The sequence below is a fragment of the Exophiala oligosperma genome (genome assembly GCF_000835515.1).
Source record: "Exophiala oligosperma strain CBS 72588 unplaced genomic scaffold supercont1.6, whole genome shotgun sequence".
Lineage (NCBI taxonomy): Eukaryota > Fungi > Ascomycota > Eurotiomycetes > Chaetothyriales > Herpotrichiellaceae > Exophiala > Exophiala oligosperma.
The window spans coordinates 716,477-739,634 of NW_015622823.1; the positions used below are offsets into that span (position 1 = coordinate 716,477).

Below are 23,158 nucleotides of genomic sequence, written 5' to 3' on the forward strand. Positions count from 1 at the left end.
TCTGCAGTCTAAGCCACTCTTCCACTCCCCACAGAAGCGAAACACCACCATCGATTGTTGACGCGTCGTGTTTTCTGGTCTCCTCATATTCTGTTTCTGCCGGCCTTTCCAGATGTTGTACGGAGTACTGTTTGCAAGAGAAGATCTTTTGTCGAACATCATTGCAGTGATGAAGATCAAACCACTTGTTTAGCACCGAGTCCACTTGCTGAGTGTGATGATCAGGGGAGGGAAAACAAAGAGAAACCATAAAGCATGACGACTAACGTCAGATTATGTCCATGAGGAAATGTACCTTCCATTACCTAGTATATTACGACTCTATGCAACCCGTGCTTGATAGCACAAAATCAAACGCTCACAATTTATTGCGCAACCAAAACACCCCGGTATCTCATCTTGCCGGCCTCCAGTGTCTCGAATGCTTTGTTGACACCCTCCAAACTCATGGGGAACGTCTGGATGATGGGCTTGATGTGATGAAGGGCTGCAAACTCCAACATTTCCCGGTGGATCTGTCTCGTGGCCACCAGACTTCCCTGCATCCTCAGACCCTGCATGATCAAAGGCATGTAGGGCATTTTCAGGTCATCTTCACTGACTGTCAAGGGGTAGATGGTCCCTGATGGTGCCATGACAGGAAGATACAGGTTCCAGTCTGGTTGGGAGGCAGTGGTGACGAGCAAGTGGTCAATGGGAGCCTTGATCTTGAGTTCCTTGAGGCCCTTGACAGCGTAGAATTCTGTCGCACCCAGTCTCATGGCTTCGTCCTTTTTGCTGTCGGTCCCCGAAAAGACGGCCACTTCACAACCTAATCGTGCGGCAAACTGGATGGCCAGATGGCCAAGACCCCCGACGCCGAGCACACCTACCCGGTCGGTACTCCTGACATTGTACAACTGGAGTGAGTTGAAGACGGTAGCGCCGCCACACATCAAGGGGGCGGCTTCTTCGGAGGACAAGCTCTCGGGGATCTTGAACAAAAAGTTCTCGTTCAGGACAGCGTGGGAACCGATGGAACCTTGATCCAGGTTCGCCGCACCGTACATTTCTCGTTCAGCACAGAACGTTTCCCGTCCGGTCAGACACTGTTTACAGTGGCCGCAAGAGTTGTGCTCGTAGCCCCAGCCTGCACGCTCCCCCTTTTTGAATCTGGTCACACTCTCACCAATTTCCTCGACAACGCCGACCCCTTCATGGCCCAGGCCTGAATTGGTGGTCTTGTAGTGAAGGTCGGTGCCACAAAGACCACTATGTGTGATGCGGATTAGAACCTCGTGTGGGCCGATGTTTCGTGTTGTGGTGTCCTCGAAAAGTTGTCCGTCCCTGTCTCCCTTGAAAACCGTGAAGCTGACCATGACTGATGCTTTTTGGTGTCGATCTGGGGGGAATGAAGATGTTGTTTGATTTTATCGGTGTGGTCGCTTTTTATAGGAGAGTGCTTGGGAGTGTCGTGTTGAGAGTATTACCCTAATGATGTCTTGTTTCTGTTGATGTAGAATTCGGAACTGAAGCAGATACATCTTCTCTCTTTATACCAAGTACCTCGACTCACCTCAGGGGATATGTCAATGCAGGAATTAGTAAATGACGATGAATATGACAAAGCGACAAGGCTGCCGCGGGCCGTCGAAGCAACATATTGACATCATGGTGAGCTTGAAAACTCGGCGTGTCAGGGTGTGTTGGGAAGGAAATCCCTGGCCGACATTTGTAAAATTCAGGAGGGCCTATGGAATGATTCGTCGAAAACAACTCCACCGAGGGACCTTCCTAGAGATCTATGTGATATTAGGACGTAGATGGACGGATTCTGACCAAGCAAGGTGACGAGTGAAACCTACGAGGTATTACTGTCCGAGAAAGAAGTGCATGAAGGATACGGATTAGAACAAAGAAAAACTAAGAGTTGAGGGCGTAGTCTATCTTGAAGCAGGCGAGACAAGCGAACAATGCGAACTAGGCTTGTGATTAATTGGGTTTAGTTCAGGGACGAAGAGCCTAGAAGGCCGACAATGGGCCGTATTATTGGTGACCAAGCGAGGTCTGAGGACTTGTCGACCGCCTACAAGGGGCCTAAAGCCCGACTTTTAAGCTACTGGACGAGCAAATCGCTACGGGCTGATCAGGCCCAGACTCTCCACTATTGTGATGCAACACATGCATTTTGTACAGAGTACATTGGTGACATGTTACTGTAATGGAGTACTCCGTACACCTCGTGCAAATGATAACCTCGTATTGCAAGTTCCGGAGAATCACGGCTTTTGTTCTTGAGTCAGCAAAACGAGGGCTGTCAATTTATAGCAAAAGTGACATCAAACCACGTTGCGAAAAGCTCAAAAGGGTCCAATTATACCAAGGTACTCCTCCGTACGACGAAGTCCCAATGACAACTAGGACGAGATATCTCGTATCCACCTTTTTTTCGCAACGAGGTGCTTTCTGCAGCTGAAGTAAACTGCATGGCATTACTTTTATTACTCCTTATTGACTTGGAAATTATTTCCCAATGGAAGCGAGAGACTACACTTGGAATTGTCCGTATTACTCACCCGCCAACGACGACCTACCAAGGTGCGGGATGAACGGTATTCCTTCGGTCCAAGGCGGAATATATCAGCATTTAACAAAGTCCCTTGCATGCTTACCTTGACAAGAAAGTGGTGTGAAGAGGTGCCCATTCGGTTATACAAAGTAGATAAGCAAGTTATTGTACAGCTCTTCCATTCGTTCTTAGATGGGTATTGTACCCGTCGTTGAGAACGGGTTGACATTGAATTGTGATTACGGAGAATCAATATATTTATTCTAGATGTGAATCGTGTTCGATTTCATGCTACATATTCGAATTCTTCCCACAACCACAATTACCAATTCTCCCATCACCACGACCCAGAGTCCATCATCCGTATCAGACTGCAATAAATCATATAATTTATTGTAATTATGCTCTGAACCGAATCGATTTACTCTTACAAAACTCCTCGATTGCATCCCGGAAATTAAATCCACCTGCCAAAGACCACCCCCCCGTGTTTTGTTGTTGACGGTCCAGGCGTCCTGTCAGTGCACTTCCAGAAAAAGAAGAAGAACCTACCCATCGAACGCGTGAACTGTTGATGTACCTGTTTCTTAAAAAAGACGCGACATACCCGTCCAGGGGGAAAAAGTCATGCTTATCTTTCTCCTCGACAACGACACCACACCACCACTACAGTACAACCACTATCGACTGACTGACTGACTGACCGAACCGAACCGACCGAACTGACTTAAGTAACTACCATACAATTCCACCATGTATTCACTCATCGCTCATAATGGAGCAATCGCTCAATTGTCACCATTGGCTAGGAGTATGGGATCTTTTTATCTTCACGCCTTACTTCGATTGTTACTCATATGTCGTCTTTACTCGAAAGAGGCCTTGCAATTTTCAAAACATTTGCTAGAGTTGCGTCGATTATGGGACGCGTTTTGGACCGTCCTTTGAGTGAACGAGCCATGCATCATCATCATCATCATCATCATCTCTCTCTCTCTCTCTCTCTCTCTCTCTCTTTTGGAGAGATGAGAAAGAAAAGTGACCCGTCATGACATATATACCTTGTGATCCTGTTGAGCCCTGTGGTGCCACCAAAACCGACACAATGTTCGATTGATGAATGACAAAGATTGGAACAAAAAACATCGAACCACTCCGGTCCCATCCACGAATCGATCGACAATATCCTCCGACATGGTTTGATCAAATTCTTCAGTGACTCACCGACGACCGTGGGTCTACATACGGCCAACAACGACCGCCCCTGATCCGCCCAATTGTCAAGGGTTATCAATCTTCGGACGCACACCATCTAGGCGGGGGAGGGGGGGAATATTTCGATAAACCCTGACTGCAGACTTCAGTCATGTGCCTGGATTAAGCCATCCGTGCTATTTATACATGTCTCGAAAAGACCAAACATCTCAACATCTCCGACGAGGCTAAAGGAAAAGGAGGGGGGGCGGAACACCGTCATTGCCGTGTATCACATCACATCACAGGGAAATGGTCAACGTGGCCGAGTTCCTAATGACACGCAGTCCTCCTCCCACCGAGTACTGGAAGGAATCACGGTGAAGAATGGGGAATCGGGGCTTCGATCATACTGGATCAAAGGTACACCAACCCCAACGAACCCCCGAGGTACAAAATCCAGGTCACAGGCAGTCACCACGAATGCTTACGAGTATGGCCACGAAAAAAAAAGTTGTTACACTCGTACTGGCCGGGAGTACTTGCTCAGGTCAGGTCAATTCAATCAATTTTATTATATTCGCATGTCTCCGTGGACACGAGGGAGACAGGGGTATCCCATAAATAAATATGTGTCAAGTTTATACCTTGGGTACATACTCGCCACAACTCGACTTCTGCAAAAGTCATTGCATCGTAAAAATCTGTAAATCCCCAACCTTCTTTTTTACTTCTTAATTTCTTCACAATCATTCTTTATCATCATTCGATACACCTTCACCATCGTTTTCCGCCTGACGTAGATTGTTCTGATGTTCGACCGTGGCAATGGCACTCTGTAGAGCACTGGTCAGGTCGATGTGGAAAAAGGGTCTGTTCAGGCCGTGCACGACGGCGACGCGTTTGGAAGTCGCCCTCGAGTACGCCTTGCTGTTGGTGATCTCTCTCGACAGATCAGGCGGTGACGATCCGTTCGACCCGGACCCAGAACTTTTGTTGGTGTTGTCAAAGTCATCATCCTTGTACCGGGCCTTTTCGATGGCGTCGGCGGACTTGACACCGTGACCGCTGCTCGTCCGGGAATGAACCTTGCCAAAATGTCCGTGTTCCTCGTCGGACGAGTGCATGCGCGACAGGCGCCGGTTGCTCTCCGCCTCGGCGGCCGCGGCGGCGCTGGCTGACCCGCCGATCTCGGCGACGCTGAAGATGGGTTTCCAGCGGTGGTACTCCTCACCCGTGGGCGCCGAGGGGTACCCGAACCCGGCGGACGCCAGGGCCCGTTTCGTCCAGCGGTTGGTGATGCAGGCAAAGTGCCACTGCACCGTCTCGGGCGTGGTGTAGCGGTCGAGTTGGTTGCGAACGTCAATCAGGTTCTGTACGCTGGTCACGTCGACGTTGTTGACCGACGACATGTCCAGGACAATGGCCCTGAGCGTGGGGAGGTGCGAGCGGTCATCTTCGGACTTGCCGCGCCGCGGGCCCGGGTTGTTCCAGGGTCGGTCGCCGGGGCGCGGCCAGGAGTGCGGGTTCGTGCGGCGCGTGTGCTCAAAGATGTACTTGACCAGGTAGTCGGTGTAGTGGTTGGCGTTGGGGTAGTTGAAGCCTTCCGAGAAGCGGTACACGAAGACGCCCGGGTAAGGGGCCTCGACGTGCACAGAAGGGTTCGAGCCGTCGTTGTGGTCGAGCGGGAGGAAGATGTCCCGCACCGCCCGGTCGTCATCGGAGACGCGCTTGTTGTCGTGGAACTTGTCCTCGACCAGATGGTCGCCTATCACGGAGTGGACCTTGACCTTGCCGACAAAGTGGCCGTTGGCCTTGACGACGCGGAACAAGAGCACAGCGGCGCTGACGGAGATGGTGGTGTAAATGCCGTTTTCGATCGAAGAAAAGACGGTGACGAGGACACCGGCGAAGAAAATGATGACCTCGATGGGCGAGACGCGCCAAAATTGGTAGACGGTGTTGGGGGGAGTGATCAAGTCACCCACGGCGTGGATGATGACTCCCGAGAGCGAGGCGTTGGGAATGTAGTAGAAGACTGCCGGCAAGGCGTAGATGGCCAGAAGAACAACGACGGCAGTGATCACACCGGCGAAGGGCGTTCGGACGCCCGCTTTCGATTTGATGGCCGTTCGTGAGAAAGAACCGGTCGCAGGATATGCACCCAAGAAGGGGCCCAGCAGGTTGGTGACACCAATGGCAACCAGCTCCTGCGACGGGTTAATGGTATAATTGTTGACTCGGCCGAACGACTTGGAGATGGCGATGTGCTCGATCAAAAGGACAATAACCGACGCGGGGAGTTCGCTCGCGAAATAGCTGATGATTTCCGTGTTGATTTCGGGAACTCTGGCGTCCTTGAAACCACGAGGCACCTTTCCGAGAATCTGAAAGACGTGATCATCGCGGTGATGGCGATTGACCAGCCAGCTAATGAGCGTGTACAGGAGGATGACAAAAGCCGTGCGAAGGGTCGAAATGAAGAAAAACATCTTGGCTCGATCGGGGTTGCGCTTCGCCAGTTGGTTGCACGTGAAGCGGATGAGATAGAGTAGGAAAAGCGCAGTGAGACCCATGGCGGCGTCAATCTTGGTGTGTCCGAGGTATTTCAAGGTGTTGATGATGACCAGGTAGGTGGACGCTCTCGTGTTGAAGCCCTTGACCTTGATTCCCATCATCGTAGGCACCTGGCCGACCGCGATATTCAACGCGGAGCCGGTCATGAAGGCGGAAATAGCAGTCAAAGGAATAAAGTCGACTATCCAACCACATCGAATAAGGCCGATGAAACAGACAATGGCACCACAGATGATGGCAAGGGCGGACGCGACAACATGACCAGGGACATCTGGATGTTCTTCGGCAACCTTGTTGACAATGTTGCCAACAATGGTCGACATGACGGCGACCGGACCAATCGTGATATCCTTGGAGGTGGCGAAGAACCAGTATATCAAAACACCCATAAAAGACGAGTAGAGACCATACTGAACAGGAAGTTCGGCGAGTTTCGCATAGGCCATACCCTGAGGCACCACGACGGCGCCGACAGTGATACCGGCGACGAGATCTCCAATCAGCCACTGGACATTGTATCTGCCGATCCACCTTGTGAAGGGGAAAAGATTTCGAGCATAAGTGCCCATGTCTCGCCCGCTGGGAAGTAGATCCATGACCCAATCCAGGGACGTCGGTTCTTCTTCCACATATGTGTCGGCGGTGCTTATCGAGTATGTAGATTCACCGCGGGTGACCGAGTCTTTACTGGCTTGACGCTCATCGAGGTTGATGCGGAGGACTTTTGCCAGCCCATGGCCAACTTTGGACGAGGTGGAAGCCATTACGACGTCTGTCTGCCACTTTCCCGAGACGAACGACTCGACAGGGCTTGCAACGGGCTTGAAAGTGATAGAATGAGATCAGTCCTAAAAGGAAACAGATAAGACGGCAGACGGCCTTTTAGTACTCGTACAGAGAGGCTTTCGAGTCGGCGGAGGAGGGGCGCCGAGGAGGAATGTTCAAGATGAGAACGTGGGCGGATGGGGTGTGGGTGTGTTCAGGTACCCTTGTCCAGGCCTATTGTTGCCAAGGCGTGTCTTGACGATTGGGCGTGCTGGTGGCAGGGTTGGGCAAGGATTATGTCTGAGTCGTGGCTTGTAGGATTTTGTTTAGCTACTCATGTAGCGCGAACAAAGCCTCGAGTCCTACGCTGCAAGGGTTGTGTTGCGACAAAGATGGGGTCGGTGAAGTTGGTCGGCTGGGAAGATCGTATACCAATCAAGGTATCCTCCGTGTGCTTGTAAACGTCGCACAGAACAGCGCCCGTGACAGAGACACGTGTAGCAGTCAATGATAGACTCGCCGACTTCTGAGGTGTGTAGCACAAGCAGACTGTAGAAGGGGGGGGGGCACTTCGGATCCCAGAGATACGGAGTATAAGTCGATATATAATATCGCGCCCCTCCACACAGGCAGGACGCGCTCAACGAGAGACCAAGTGCATTTTTGCCGACTGCAGCTAGGAATCAAAAAGTCTGAACTCAATAGGACAAACAGACGGAATGTCAAGATCTAAGAGAAGGGCAATCTGGAACTAGAAAAGAACGTGTTGGAAGGATGGCGTGCGAGCAGAGAATTTTCAAGACATTTCGTGGGCAATGATGAAATAGGACGATGTCGCAATCGAAGGCGTGATGTGATGGACGAAGCGGACGGTCAAGAATGCCCCATCTTTATCTCTTTACTCTTCCCTCTCGACACGTACTCGGGTACTCCGTAGCAGATACAGATCATCTCATAGGTCCCAGTCAACTTTGGGCACTCAAGTGCCACCGTCGACGCAAATACAAATCACGAATAATCATGGCGACATACACGCCATCACCCTCCTCTGCTCATGAGCGATACTCCGTACTCGTCTTCGATTCTTGACTCAGCCATTTGGACTTCTCTGCTCCATGATCAATTCTTCCCGGTTCTCTATCTCCGTCATTGTCTGTGCACGCCACGCTTGACGCTTTCCGGGTACCTGAGTTTTTCCCACATGCTGAACCAAAAAGTGTCTCCCCTGCTCGAACCGGTGTCATTCTCGTCGATCAACAAGGGGTTGAGTTCGGTGCAAACATTTTCAGTGAAACCCTGACTGGTCTAAGGGAGATTTCTGGCCCTTGTTGAGGCTCTTGGTCAATGGAGCTCTACGAGTAGATCACTCTGCAACATCGGCCAAATTATTCTCGCAACTCCCTGGTTCTGTTCGCGTCACTTCTATTCCGCCGTGAAGAAGGGACTCCTTCCACTGCAACAAGGGGGGGGGTTGAAAATGGCGTGCTCGAGCATCTCGAACCTCCTTCGTCGATCGGGCGAGGTTGGACTCCATTTCCGCCCTGGCACGTCCGCTCCAGGGGCTTCGTCATGTTGAACCTGTCATGATGCGAGAAGGGGGAGACACCGGTCCATTGCAAGGTTCTCGCTAGTCCAATTGTCTTCATGGGTGGCTTTATTGGTGGCTGGACCTTTGGGTTAAAGTGCTGACGCGATTTCAGCCACAAATGATTCAATGCATCGAGACACGCAGGGAACCCTCAAACGGTTTATCCCTACCGGAGTACATATTTCTTGATTGTGTCGAGATCTAGTTTCGAATCCTGGGTAGATTTCAGTGCCGTTTGGATGCGAAAGGTATATATCGGTCAACTTTCCCCTCTCGAGTGAACCCTTCAGCAAGAAGGCAGAGACGATCAAGGGACTCGCAATTTCAAATCAGGCATGACCGTACAGTAGAGAGTATCTGTTCTCCTCTGATTGACCGCTTTTCCTTGGCCTCACCATACTTCTTCTGCTTCCCGATGATCGCCCACTTAGCAACTGTCTCGATTATGCACCCTCATATTGTGCTTGTCAGTACAGCGAGGAGAGAAGGTGGGCTACTTATACAGTTGGGTCCCTGATAATGTCGAGATGGTGATGATGCTTTGAGCATCTCAAAGGGTATGGAACTATCCATTGGAAGACAGAAGGATCTATCATGACCTATCTAGTAGAAAAGTATTACTACTTGACAATGTGTTCCATCACACCAGTAATACCCTCTTGATGATGATGATGCTCTACAACCCTTCTTGCAGCTACAAGGATGCATCTACACATACAACTAAAGTCTTGACGTTATTTTCAGGAATAGCAATCTCGGTAACATTGAATGTATCACCTTCTGTCGCAGAAGAACTCGCTCTCAAATCATACATTGCTCACGCCATCATGACTGATGGAAATGAGCCATCATGGTCTCTCCCCACCAATTCTATCATGCATGCAAAGCAAGGCTATCTAATGTTTACGGCAACCGTGAAAAGCCGAACCCCACTAGATGTGCCTCGTCTCGAAACCAATACAGCTTGTTCTTGTGCAATATTGCCCCCCAGTTGAACGCGCCAAACGCCATGTTTGATCCCATATGGTCTTTCCAATTCAACGCCGATACATGCAGATAGTCGACTGGCTGTATGCATCGAATGTACCACGCTCGCTAACGAACATTGTTCATTTGCAGCGGGCAGTGTGGAATTTCTTTGTCGTCATCTTCCATTGTTCATTGTGTCGGTGTCGTGTCCTTCGTCATCTTGTGGCCAGCCTGCCGATTACTGTGAGGCACATTGCATCCTCTCTGCCCCAGCAGGGATACCATCTTCGTCATCCTCATCCATCGCAGCTCCTTGTGCTCTGGCTTGCTGTCGAGGATCAACTTCTTCGAGATCGAAATCTTCCACCATCCCGTCAGCAGGCGGGAGTTTCTGTTGCATGCGAGGAGGCAAGATTTGTTCCAGCATCTCGACGTTCTGGATCTCTGACTTGTCAGGGAATTTGACGTCGAATTGGATGTATAGGTTGCCGAAGTCGTGATGACGGAAGGACGGCATGCCCTGTCCCTTAATGACTTTGATAGCTCCAGGAGTGATAGGATCGCCTGGGAAGATGTTGACAGTTAACCACCGGTCGTCAAGATGTTCGATATAGATCTGTCCGCCAGCCAGAGCAGTCAACAGGTCAATTTCGGCGTGGTAGAACAGGTCGTCGTCCTTGCGCTGGAACCGGGCGTGAGGCTTCTGCTCAATCTCGAATACGACGTCACCAGCGAGCACGCCGGGCATCTGGTCACCCTCACCACGGAATTCGATCTTGTGCCCGCTCTTGACACCACGATCGACATGGACGTGTAGGACCTTTCGCTCTACGACAGTCTTTTTACCCATGCAGCGCTTGCATCGATCACGATCGCGAATCGTCTCTCCTTCACCCTGACAGTCTGGACAGACGGTCTGGAAGCGCTGTATCATAGGCCCCATCTGGCGCATCATGGTCTTCATACCAGCGCCGTTGCAGCCAGTGCAGGTACGCACTGCACCCTCCTTGCCGCCTCGGCCCTCACATGCTGGGCAGATGACAGACTTTTGAAGCGCCAATTTTGAGACTTTGCCGCGGTAAATATCTTCCAAGGAAACCTTGTGAACGTGGTGAATAGTTCTGGCTTTCTTTGGGCCGGTGTCACGCATGCCACCGCCGAACATGCCGCCGAAGGCTGAACCACCGCCGAAAAACTGGGCGAAGAGATCTTCAGCAGCCATGCCTCCTCCCATGCCGCCTTGTTCGAGACCCTCTTCTCCATATTGGTCGTAGAGTTGTCTTTTCTGTGGATCGGACAGGACTTCGTAGGCTTTCGAGAGATCTTTGAATTTTTCCGCAGCATCAGGGTTATGGGCGTTCTTGTCTGGCAATCATTAGTCGCCTATTGTAGACATGATGTGTCACTGAAAAGCAACTTACCAGGGTGATGCTTTAGAGCGCCCTTCTTGTAAGCTGACTTTAGTTGAGCCTCCGAGGCTGAGGGGTCGACCTGAAAAGTGTGTTAGAATCGATGAATCGGGAAGGACGACAGATGGTTTGATTTCAGCATTACCCCCAGGATCTCGTAGAATTTCGTATCCTTAACCATAGTGCAGGGCAAGTACTAGAGGATGTGGTGAAGGAGGGACAAGGGTCAGTTGGTGGAGAGGAGATAAGTCGCCGCGGCGATAGCAAAAGAGTCGAAGTTGCTAGTGCTGTATGATAAGCAAACAGCAGTTCAGTCTGAGCGACAGTAAGACGTCAAGTAAAATAGGGAGTGAGAGGAAGGTTGAAGGTATTTAGGTCGACAGTGCGCAGGCGATTAATTGCAAGGCATTCATCAGCGCCTCCCAAAAATTCGCAGCGGCGTCTTCGCAGGCAGTTTAAACCCGGACCCGCCAAGCTTCTGAGGCGTTCCTTCAGCTTCTCTCGATTTCCCCATACAAAGAAAGATCGTCTGGCGGCGTCTGATACGTCAACAATAACTATACATTATTTTACATACATAAAAATAATGATAACCAGAGTTTGAGCTGAGGGACATACAATGTACATACGCCTTACTGTATGTACTGAAGGCATATTGACATCTCCTACGCAAGGTCTCAGACCGACTCTATACTTAGGCACCTACCTACTCCGGATAAGGGCTGTTATCGGCGGCCGCCTTCCTCGGTATCTCCCTCCTGCGCAAAGACACTTCTATATCTGGTCTGTCTGACAAAGCAGATCAGTAAAATTCGCCCGCACAAAATGACAGCAAGAACATCTACCGTATCGCTATCGAGCTGTATTGCCTGTTAGGATCAGAACATAACTAGAATCAGAGATTTAGGTAGAGATTTACGTTCACTTATTTGCCTGCTTCGGAGGGAAATTTGCTGTAAATTCGGTTGGCCTCCACGGTACTGATGTACTGATATTTGTCTCGTCAGACACAGACCCATTCTTGAAATACTCAGCCTCTATTCCTTTTGTAGGCGCGGAACTGAAGCGATCGGCTGCCTCGTATCTACCAATGGAAAGCTCCGAATAAGCGATCCCCAGCCTCACTCAGCGTACAAATGTCCTATGCGTGCCGGAATCGCAAAACGAGACGGTTGCTCTTCGGCCTTGTTGTGTAGGCATCAATCTCTTCAATCCCTTGATCATCCACGATCTCAGTCGTCCAATTTGAATAAATAGCGGCAACGAGCAATTTAATCTCCTGCGTTGCCAAGTGACTCCCAATACACATCCGCCCGCCAGAGCCAAAAGCCCAAAACCAGCGGTGCATCTCTTTGAGGTGTTCGTCGCTAGTGTGGGATGGAAGCCAACGTGTAGGCTTGAAAGTTTCTGCTTCTGGAAAAACGGCTTCGTTGCGATGCAGACCATATGGCATAGCTGACACACGTACGCCTCCCGGAATACCCGAATATGATCCGAGTGTGTTACCTCCAGGAACATGAGGAGAGATCCTTGGCTCGATGCCTGGGATCGGTGTGTGCAGCCGCAATACCTCCATAACGATCGCCTGCAACAACGGTAGTGCGTCGATCTGCTTGGGATCAGGTAGCTGAAAGTCCTTCAGGTCCGAGCCTGCGGGTAACGGCCATTTGATGGGAGGTGTCAACATCATCAACTCCTGGCGGAGTTGTGTTTGGAGCTCTGGACTCTTCGACATTTCCCAGTAGAGGTAGGTCAGAGCGACAGCCGAAGTCTCATGCCCTGCACCCAGCTGGTCAAGCATTTCACTATAGATTTCGGCTGTACTAGTGTCGTTTTCATCCCGTTGGAGGCCTTCGTGTCGGACTGTGGGGAGCAAGACATCCGACGTGGACTTACCTGCCATCGGATCCTTCTCACGCAAGGCTGCAAGCCCACTTTTAAACTGTTTATACACGATCGGTTCGTCGCCCGGCCACGCAGAAGTAGCACCCGCCGCTTCAGAGAGTTGTTTTTCAGCGGCCCGGCACATATCGGCATTCCAGTCCTCTAGATATTGATTTGCCTCGTCCACGAAGCGCGGCACCACTGGGAATCCGAGATTGCTGGTGATCCCCTTTATCCAAGGCATTTCGGCGGAAAAGAACTCATAATCTCGCCGGCAGTGATACTCATGCATGATCCTCTTTCGCGTGGTCACGTCTTGAGTCAGGTTTGTACTGGCTTTAAGGCCGAACTGGTAGGCTGACATAAAATCCATGGTCATAGCATTGTTCAAGTCATGGACATCGGTGGGCTCAGCAGTATCGGAAAGATGCTGAAACAGCGGCAAGAAGCGTGTGGAGAAAAGTGTATGGGAGGTCGCAGATACTTGTGGCGATGAAGCAATGTACGTCTTGCTGTAGATGTTGGCCATGGTGCGTTTCTTCTGGCTATGGGGACCGTGCTTGATGGTAGAAAACATATTCATGACGCTGGAAATGAATCAACAACACACAGCTTCATTAGGTACACCCGTTCGGCGTGCGTCACTTACCCGTAGCTGCCAAAGCGCTGAGGATACCAAGCGTGCTTTTCCCACCCTCCAGCATAAATGGTTCTTATGCCATTCTCCACGCAATTGACACTAAGCTCATTCATGCCCATCCGGACAACCGGGCCATGCTTGAGATGGGCGGCATAGGTGACCGCATTGTTACGTTCGCGGTATCGTTGGTATGTTATCCATAGATCTCCGAAGAATGGAACCGACCAGTGGGCGGATGGGATGTGGCGGAGAGGGTGGTACAACAAGGGATGAAGAACGACTTTGTAGATAGACAGCAGTAGAAGACATGCTAGTGTGACTGAGGGAATCACCGAGACTGTCATGGTGACAAGCTGGCAAAGTTCCCTCGGTGTTGTGATACTGTTGGGGAGCGTTGTTGGGAAGAATGAGCTGCTACTTGGCCTCTCGGAATGGTTGAAACAATATAAATATTATTGTCGAGGTGAATGTCTGAAATGAGGAGGAATGACCTTTTTCAGCTCGACATTGGTGTTGATGTAGTATCCATGACCACTCATGAAATGCCCATTTCTGTCAAGCTAGTCTATCATCAATGATACCTAGGTTCCGAGAGGTGGCTTTGTCGTCTCGTCTTTCCCCTTCCACTCGTCGCGAGGTGGGTGTTGTCGCTAAAGTCCGCGGGGCAAAGCGAGGTTGTATGTGGAGTGCCATTCTCCGTTTGGTTGCTACATGCCCAATTACGAGTGCAAGGCTCCGCTTGGGCAAAGTCAAAAGGTTCTTGCACATGTTATCGTGTTATGTATATCGACGTCGAAGAAACGACATGCGAGCATCGAAGGAAGAAAAATAACAACTTTATCCCTGACTGGGTTCTGGGCGGATCAACGAACGGTCTGCGAAGTTACTATGCATTACGATACCTAGACGGTGATCTTTTGTTTACCCTTTCCCCCCGTCTCCTCTTCGGCACCTTCGTCCTCATCACTGCTCGTCAACTCGTCCTCTTCGTCGAATCCTGCGAATCGTCTTACAGGTTGTCTGGGCTTGGGCAGGAGGTGTGATGGTATCTTCAGCTGATGCTGGAGCACCCACAGTGCATCTGCATCGCCCCCTTCGGCTTCCATTCTGAGTCTGGCCATCTCGTCTTCATCAAGCTCCATTACATCATCTGCGTCGCTATCTGCCTCACTCCCTGACGCAGACCCGCCACTTCCACTGCTCTCGCCTGCAGATGTAGCGTTGGTGTCCTTTTCCTGAGCCGCCATCATAGCCATCTTGACGGCATTCCTCACGTTTTCACCAATCTCCTCCTTTTCTTCCACCCACTCGTCACTCAACCCTTTTCGCCGACCATCTACGCCCTTACCGGCACGCATATCTGCCTCTCGCTGCTCGGCCAATTCAATAACCTGTTCCCATTTCTTCCGTCTCTCTTCCTTCTCTTTCTTGTCCATGTCCGGTTTGGTGGCAAGATAAGTTGCCAGATTCTTGGCCTCTGTTATTGTCCGTAGCCTCCGCCCGTCCAGATTTCGGGCGCTGCCAGTGGCAAGTTCTGCATTTTGACGTTTTTTGCGAGAGGACATGCGTCCACCTGCGGCCCTAAGTTGGGAACCAAAGCCACCCTTTCCCCCGACTAATGGGGCGGATAGTCTGAGGGGCAACATCGTAGATTCTCCGTCGCTGCGACATGTTTGATGCAGAGCAATATCTGCTAATGTTGTGGTATCAGATGCATAGATCGGGTGGCTCGCGGTAGACGTGAGAAGCAGGCGGGCCGGAGGTAGACTTGATGGCAACAAGTTGATGATTGTTGACAGCAATTCCGAAGTAGAGGACGAGGCTGGTAGAGGTATACATAGCGTAGGTGGGAGTGCGAGGCCTGGGAAAGTGTCCAAAAGGACATTGACCACGGGTTGCATGATGGAAGCGCTGGTCAAGGATCGAGGAAAAAGAGTGGCACTACGGTTTGGGCTTTTCCCGATGGCGAGGAACCGAAATAGTGATCAGGACCGTTGTTCGGGCAGGAGCGAGATATTGTCGTCTCGAAATGCAATGACACCGAGGCGAAACCTGGTCGAAACCTGGGCAGATGGTGTTGTTACTACAAGGATGGTTGCACATGTAACTCATCGCGCATCGAATTTGAGCATCAGAATCACCACGGCGCTAACCACATTAGGAGAGGCCCCTGCCGCTAAAAGAAAAAGAACTGGAGCTTCTTCCTCCTTGTGTGCGGCTGGGGGAGAACACCATTTCTTTCTTACCAGAACTCGTGGATAACGCGTCGTGATTGCGAAAATGATATCGGTCCATCATCCTGGATCCTTTGACTAGGAACACCTGAACCTTCTTCAGACTCCCATCCTTGTTGCCGAACTGTCATTTCGACCTCTCATGAACTGTCAATGCGGATTTTCAGCGCACTGGCCCCTGGATACTGGATACGGGATACGGGATACTGGACACGCTCCACAAAGATCATCGCCACATCAAGGTCACCGCTAGTCAGTCCTGACCACATCCTCATCAAGTTTGACTACGGTGGCTCGGTGATCGCAACCAGGCCACCGCTCAGGTTCAGAACATGCCCTGGAAGCCGCTGCCTCTGTCGTATGCAGTAGCCATATACCCTTTCCAACCTTCGGCTTCTCCCACCGAGTTACCACTTCAGATCGGTGATCAATTATATGTCATCGAACAGGGCGGTAAAGATGGCGCCTGGTGTCGAGGTTATCTTGTTGCTCCTCCGACCCTATTGTCGGCCCTGACTCCCGGTGGCAGGACTGCGGCTGATGCACGTGTCTTTTCTGGCATTTTCCCGAAATGCTGCATCGAAATTCGGGAACAGCTTGGTCCCGAAGTCTCTGTGGCTGTCCGACCCGGCGAGCCGAAGCCGCAAGCCCCTGTCCCCATGCTGAAAATAGGAGATGATTCACCGACATCTTCGACGGAACCACTTGTGGATGAGATATCATCGTGCCTGCGAGAATGGTATATTCTTCACCTTCCGGATTTAGTACTCCGGCGCGAGTATCATGTTCTCGATCAGATGTCCGAGATCATAAGTCGACTGGATTATGCCCGGAGAGAACTCTTAAATGACGTTCTTACTGCGCAGGAACGACTGCAGGTGCGAAATGATGCGGTCTGGGACCTTGTCAGGGGCAATAAAATGCTCAGTGGCGAAGTTATCGTTCGAGATGCCACCCACCAAGGCCGACTATTGACTTCGGAGGATTCTGCTATTGAAATGACAAAACTACAAGCGATCATGAGCGTTTTGGATTCACCGCCATCCGAGAAATCCAGGGCCACTTCCTTGCATCATTGTCTGGTTGAGGTCATATCTGTCGTAGGTTCGGACCTAGAGTCTGCAAGCTTGAACTTGGCCTTGTATCGCAACGATTCAGATGGCAGCCCTGTGTCATTCTCCGAAACATACAGTTCTGTTGCTTCGGCAAAGATGAAGACTTTGTTCTCAGATCTCAGTACAAGGGATATAGGAGATGCGGGAGAAACTTTTCTCACAGTGAAGGTCACCATCTCAGAACCTCCGCGAAAAGCAAAGCGAAGAGCCCCTGAGCGCCCTCCCTCTAGAAATGGCACCTTGTTGGGCCAGCGGCAACTTTCTCTCAATCGCCGAAGGTCAAGCTTGATGTTCGGTAAAAGGAAACACGCTGAAAGACCGCATCCCGGGGTGAACGGTCGAGCAACGCCCCAGACCAATGAACGGGCTCAAACGCCGTCGATTGCCGAAGAGGAGGATGGTTCCTCACCGGCCCAAGGCCCTCCGGTACCTCGGACAATCGCAGTCGGGATTCTCGACGTGAACAAAATCATGAGGGATAATAACTCTGTCGAAGAGACGATCACAATGTGGTCAGTCTCAGCACGAGATGATGAAAAAACCAGAGAAGTGGATCCTAGAATAAAGCAACTGTTGAACTCTCAGGGGAGAAGCCTTGTGGTCTCGCCTTATATATCGAGTGTGGCTCTCAGACTTACTCCTTACACGGCCCCGGATGCAGATACAATGATCAAGAACAATCCGACTTCAATGCATCTCGTCACCAAGAGTCAGAAGATTGGTTTTTCGGAGGCGCCTTCCAAGCCTCGATCAGACATATATCTAAGGCTAAGCAAAGCCGTCATAACTCAAGGAGCGCATCTCTCACATCCAGAATTGAACGTGGCCCCAATCAAGGCCCAGTCTATGCAGAACTTACAATTAACAATGGAGGTTCGGGACTCTTCTGGTCGGCGTATCGAACACTGCATTTATCCTTCCGCAAATGGGGCTGCTGTGACTGCATTACGCACGAATGCAGTTGAGATCGATTCTGCTTGGGACCAGACACTATGCCTTCGAGTACCGACAGAAAAGGTCCCGGATAGCCATCTGATTCTCAGCATTGCGGATGCCCCGGAGTTCCCATTTGCACTGGCTTGGATGCCATTGTGGGATAAGAAGGCCTTCATCAGCGATGGAAACCACTCTCTCATCCTCCATGCATACGATAAGATAACATCTAGTGTTGTTCAAGGTCGTGGAGCGTATCTGTCCTTGCCGTGGAATAATGCAACTTACAAAACTGTTCACGAAGGAAGTTATGCCAACATCGCATCGCTGGAGGTTAACACCCTTCTGTGCAGTACAGAATACTCACAAGACCGCACGTTGGTCAGCCTAATCAACTGGAAACATCAGACGTCGGTGCAGTTACTAGACATCCTCCAAAAGCTCACTTTTGTACAGGAAATAGAAATTGTGAAGCAACTTCAAGATGTTCTCGATGCACTATTTGGAGTGCTTGTGCACAAGTCAGGAGAGTCAAAATTTGAGGATCTCATTTTCAACGATATCGTATGGGTGTTGGGCATTGTGCACGACAGACGGTACAATCTGGGACCCCTTGTCGAGCAGTATACTGAAAGTCACTTTCGCTCTCCCTATGCTGCATCCTGCCTGATACGAAGTTTTACTCGACTTCTGCAAAGCGTTTCAGATCCTCAGAGTGCTCGAGACATGAGGGCTTTGTTCAAAGTTGGCAGGACATTCATGAAGATTGTCATTACATCCTATCAGCAACGGCGATTTGGATCACAAACAAATGAAAATCGAGACGAAAAGCATTCGACGTTCAAACAGGATATGCAGGCTATTCTCTTTGGATTGCAAATGATGATGCGCAGTGAGACGGCAGCGCTGGTAGGAAGCAAGACCTTGCTCGTACGAGAATTTCACACCTGGCTACCTGAATTGCTTCCCGCTTTCAGCAAAGAGGAAGTCATCAGGACGTCTATCGACTTCATTGATTCTTGTGAGGATGCAACTGGCAAATTAGTCCTCTACCGGCTTATCCTCATTCATAACTACACCAAGCTGGACCAGATTTGGGTCGATGATAGGGACAAAAAGATGCTCGTCAAGAACTGTGTCAGATGGCTTTCCCCCTACTGGATCCAGAACGACTTATCAGACGATTGGCACGAACAAGTCCGATTAAGTTGTTCGATTGTTGCCGAACTTACACGAATCCCAACTCACTATTTACACGAGTTTATGCCAAAACTCATCTCTGCCTATGAAATCATTGCACGGCAGCCTTCGGTTCGACGGCGATCACTATCATTCCTCTTCCCGGATTCATACCCATTCGTAAACAGAGCAACAGACAGCGAGGACTCATTCGATGAGGCTTTGCTTGAGCTCTCAGCGACAGTGGCTACCATCGCAAGGATGAAAGCGCCTTCAGTTCCCAAAATCCAGGGTCAAGAGCTTTCGGAGTACGTGCTTTCCACACTCACCATGCTACGCTCACTCCTTCAGCACCACGCATGTCCGTCGACCTGGCTCAGTCTACACATTTACCACCACTCCTGTGCCTTGACGATTCTTAATTACCTCTCTACCCTCCTCATATCACTGTACCTCCCCAGTCCTGAAGAAGCCGAAAATCCAGATCAAGCTGACAGTTTCAACCTGAAAATGAGCTTGTGGAAATCGTTCCTTGATACGCTGCTCATGTTGGTATCATCTCCAGCCCTGGCTCTAGAGCTATTTCCAGAGCAGAAACGCCGTGCAGTTTGGAAAATATCTGGTGACGTACGTCAATCCGGCGCCGACCTCTTGCGAAATTGTTGGGAGAGCCTTGGTTGGGAAGCCACGGCTGACGATCAAAGACGATACAATATCCGTAGGCTGGGTGGGTACCAGGTTCAGTATGTGCCTAGTCTAGTCGCGCCCACGATAAGATTGTGTCTCAGTATGCACGAGGGGTTGCGGAAGGTTGCGGTCGAGATTCTCCAGGCCATGATCATCAACGAGTGGGCACTGAGCGACGGAGAGAGTCTAGAGTTGATCGAGACCGAGGTAATCGGGGCGTTGAACAGTATCATCAAGGCGAAGCCTGTGAGTGCGAACGAGGCCATGAGCCGCAAGATTTTCATCGCCGAGTTGCTGGAGTTGTTCAGCACGATCGCGAACCAGCCTGACGATGCGCTGTGGACGGCAATCGAAGATCTTGTTGCAACGATTGATGAATTGGTCGACCTACTCACGACCACTGAGGCGGACGAGGAAGTCGACGGCGAACCACAGGATCCGAGCAACGGACACGCCAGAGGGCAAAGCGGCGACTCGCAGAACAGCGAAGCCAAAGAACTGGCCAGGGCGAGGAGGAGCATTGACGGCTTGACACCCACGAGCCCCGCGCAGGGACGCGAGAAGGAGTACGGCGTCCATGCGTTGGAGTGCTACAAGCAATTGGCCGAAGAGTACGAGCGCAACGGCGACTACAAGAGGCTGGCCAAGACTTACAGGGCCATTGCCAGAATCCACGAGGCGAGAGCTGCGAGCCGGGCGGGTGCTGGCGGCTTGATGAATGGAAGACGAGCGTATGGAGAACAGAATGCAGATGGTGAAGAAGAGGACGATGATTAGTTTGTGGTCCCATGGTACAAACTTGGGGGCGAGGCTCGAAATGTAGGTTCATTCATGCTCTTTGGAAAGGCAAGCGTGGAAATGGTACTTTTACTTGGAAGAACGACACGGAGATATCAAGCTCGGTGGTGTTTTCTTGGGAGGCTACGATTGAACAAGATCGATCTTCCTGTTGGGGACGACCCCAGGGTTTGCTTGGGCTTCTTTGGCTTGAAATCTAGTTGAATACAGAAGGTGAAGCTATGGGAGGCCAGATGCATGTGCTGTACGGAAAAAAGTTTGCAAATGCCCCCTATACCCCCTCCCTATATGGTCTGATGTGCTGGGCCGGATTGAGCGAAGCAACGTTGTAGGATTTGGCCGTTTGGGCTTGGGAAGTGAGTGGCATCCGTGAGGAATGCCGACTAGAATTCCATCAAAGTCATTGTCATGTTCTTCCTTGCGTCCGGGTGTTCGAAATTGCATTTGCAGACAGAGCCATTCTTCCGTTACACATCTTGGGCTGAAAAAGGGTCGGCATTTCAATGATACAATTGACACGCCGTGGTGACCTGATGCGACCCGACTGAAACTGCCCGGCATTCAAACAAGATTGTACTTACACTGAAGTAGATCTTACCTGAAAGTGGGGACCCGAGAGGCATGTATCTTGCGTGAAGGACGAGTACAAATGATCTAACCCACCTTTTCCCACCGAGCCTGGCTACAGTAGTAGTGCGAGCCAGGTCACAGCGTTTGTGCAAGTGCCGCCTTCTCCTACAGTAGAACTTTCGGCTCGTTCGATCAGCGACGTGTGGTGAAACACGAGCCGCCCAATGGAGGCTGCGCCGAGATGGGAACAGTGTGCTCGTACTCGTAGAGAAGTGGTGAGGGAGTCATGACTCTGCTAGCCGTCCGACCGAGAGGATCTTCAATTTGGCTGCAAAACAGCAAATTCACGCAGTATCGCTTCATTTTGCCCCCAAAGACTTGCGCCTCTCAGAGTAATTTTCGTACTGGCATCATCTGCTGATGCTGACATCGTCGGAGGACTGATAGTCAGAGTAGTTCGGAAGCGGCGCCAAAGGGGAAAAGGGAGTCTGTCCGTCGTTCCGTAGGTCATTCCACTGGCTTGATAAGAGAAAAACAAAAGTCGCCGCAGTCAGTGCTTTTCCGACAACAGACTGCCCATAACAGAGGTCAACAAAAACAACATCATCTCGGTTCGGAGCACAATAAAATACAAAATGGACCTCGAGAGGCGTAATGGACGAGCCCTGGACCTCGCCACCAGTCTATCGACGTTAGTGGGTTGGTCGATATCGTCGTCGATGGACGGCAATTTCATGGCAACAGCGTCTGATCAACTAGAGTGAAGGGCAATAGATTCCTTTTAGATTGCTCACTCTCCCAGACAACGGGTGGAAGATCAGTGGCAATTTCAGGGCTATTGCGTGAATGAGGCCAAAGCGTCAATAGATGGATGCTGTCTCGTCAAAGGTGAAAGCACAGATATTACTGAAGAACTGTCGGTCGGAATATATTGTGGCTCTGACAGCGTCTGTGCGAAATATGAGTTTCTGAACCTCAGGTGTGCCGGAAAGCGATTTTGGATAGCATTCGACTGGACCCATCTCTTTCAACCGCATGAGCAGGAGTTACCGATGAATGCGACCGTCTGCATGAATACAGCAGGCAAGAACAAGAAAGTTGAAGCCCACTCAGGGATGAATCTATGACACGGGTATGAATCGCACAGCAAACTCACCTCGGGGGTTGACTTGTATGAGCAGGATTGGCGCGCAGTGCGCGTGTTCTCGTACCAGCGAGAAAGACAAGGTAACCTCTTGCAACATTTGGAAGCTGGAGATGCGCGGTCTGATGCCATGTCACTGTCTGATTCGTCCCATTTGGGCTTCTGCCGCGATGAGTTTGGTATAGTCCGCGGCTCTCCATGTGTAAAGTTGATTACCCGACTGGGTACGCGTACTGTCAGGAACCAGGAGCAATGGTAGTGACAGTGTAATAGAATAACAAGGCCGAGGCAATGATAGGCGGCCAGAACCAGGATTTTTCCTTGTGGGTTTAGAAAGATGTCTGTGTCTGCCTGTCGCGATTTTCTGACAGCTTCAGGGGTGGTCGTGCTTCGCTGGGCGATAGTGACATGCCCCCGAGAATTGGAACACGGCAGTTTAACCTCATCATTGCAAATAGTGTAGAAGCCAATACCTGGAACAGGATGACTGCAGCGGCTCGTGGGTTTCAGGTAGGCAAGCGAGAAGAAGGAACCTGGAAGGCGTCTCCAGAGGTCAGTTTTGCAGCGAGGGTAGTAGGAGTGGTGGTGACGAGATAAAGGTTTGATCCCTGAGAGTTCTGGAAATGAAATCATGATGGACCCCGCAAAGGGGATAATTCACAGCTGTCAGAATTGATTTTGAGCATACTGTAGAGTGGTGAAGAACGAGTTGAAGGATGTCGAGAATGTACGTAGTATGCAGGCTTACCGTGGGTAGACGTTTGGGTGATGGGGACGAGGTTTTGCAGCCAAGCCACCATTGCGTTTCGCTGCGACTTTAGTGACGCCTACGGGTTACGGGAGTAGTAGGTACCTTATTCCTGTATGGAGCGCCGAAGTAACCTACAGTACGACGAGGGCAGTAATGCCTCAGCTGGCCACTAG

General features: G+C 50.7%; 7 protein-coding genes across 7 annotated transcripts; 1 reads left to right on the forward strand and 6 right to left on the reverse strand.

The window, feature by feature from the left end:
* Positions 1–284: 284 nt before the first annotated feature.
* On the reverse strand, positions 285–1,860 carry PV06_06713 (uncharacterized protein). Its single transcript, XM_016407862.1, has one exon. The coding sequence runs from the start codon at positions 1,356–1,358 to the stop codon at positions 366–368; it is 993 nt and encodes a 330-aa protein (XP_016261342.1). The 5' UTR covers positions 1,359–1,860; the 3' UTR covers positions 285–365.
* A 2,631-nt stretch (positions 1,861–4,491) lies between these two features.
* PV06_06714 (uncharacterized protein) lies at positions 4,492–7,083 on the reverse strand (the record flags this gene model as incomplete). The annotated part of the gene is made up of 1 exon (XM_016407863.1): positions 4,492–7,083. The coding sequence occupies one exon, from the start codon at positions 7,081–7,083 to the stop codon at positions 4,492–4,494; it is 2,592 nt and encodes an 863-aa protein (XP_016261343.1).
* Positions 7,084–9,879: 2,796 nt separating this feature from the next.
* On the reverse strand, positions 9,880–11,231 carry PV06_06715 (chaperone DnaJ; the record flags this gene model as incomplete). The annotated part of the gene is made up of 3 exons (XM_016407864.1): positions 9,880–11,006; positions 11,063–11,132; positions 11,196–11,231. 3 exons carry the CDS (start codon positions 11,229–11,231, stop codon positions 9,880–9,882), a joined length of 1,233 nt encoding a protein of 410 aa, XP_016261344.1.
* Positions 11,232–12,191: 960 nt separating this feature from the next.
* Positions 12,192–13,918, reverse strand: PV06_06716 (uncharacterized protein; the record flags this gene model as incomplete). Its single annotated transcript, XM_016407865.1, has 3 exons — positions 12,192–12,913; positions 12,947–13,521; positions 13,584–13,918. 3 exons carry the CDS (start codon positions 13,916–13,918, stop codon positions 12,192–12,194), a joined length of 1,632 nt encoding a protein of 543 aa, XP_016261345.1.
* A 529-nt stretch (positions 13,919–14,447) lies between these two features.
* On the reverse strand, positions 14,448–15,658 carry PV06_06717 (uncharacterized protein). The gene has a single exon (XM_016407866.1). The coding sequence runs from the start codon at positions 15,473–15,475 to the stop codon at positions 14,477–14,479; it is 999 nt and encodes a 332-aa protein (XP_016261346.1). The 5' UTR covers positions 15,476–15,658; the 3' UTR covers positions 14,448–14,476.
* Positions 15,659–15,837: 179 nt separating this feature from the next.
* Positions 15,838–20,974, forward strand: PV06_06718 (uncharacterized protein). The gene has a single exon (XM_016407867.1). The coding sequence runs from the start codon at positions 16,141–16,143 to the stop codon at positions 20,497–20,499; it is 4,359 nt and encodes a 1,452-aa protein (XP_016261347.1). The 5' UTR covers positions 15,838–16,140; the 3' UTR covers positions 20,500–20,974.
* PV06_06719 (uncharacterized protein) lies at positions 20,693–22,949 on the reverse strand. Its single transcript, XM_016407868.1, has 2 exons — positions 22,247–22,949; positions 20,693–22,039 (listed from the first exon to the last, which is right to left on the reverse strand). Exons 1-2 carry the CDS (start codon positions 22,865–22,867, stop codon positions 21,926–21,928), a joined length of 735 nt encoding a protein of 244 aa, XP_016261348.1. The 5' UTR covers positions 22,868–22,949; the 3' UTR covers positions 20,693–21,925.
* Between the last annotated feature and the right edge of the window lie 209 nt (positions 22,950–23,158).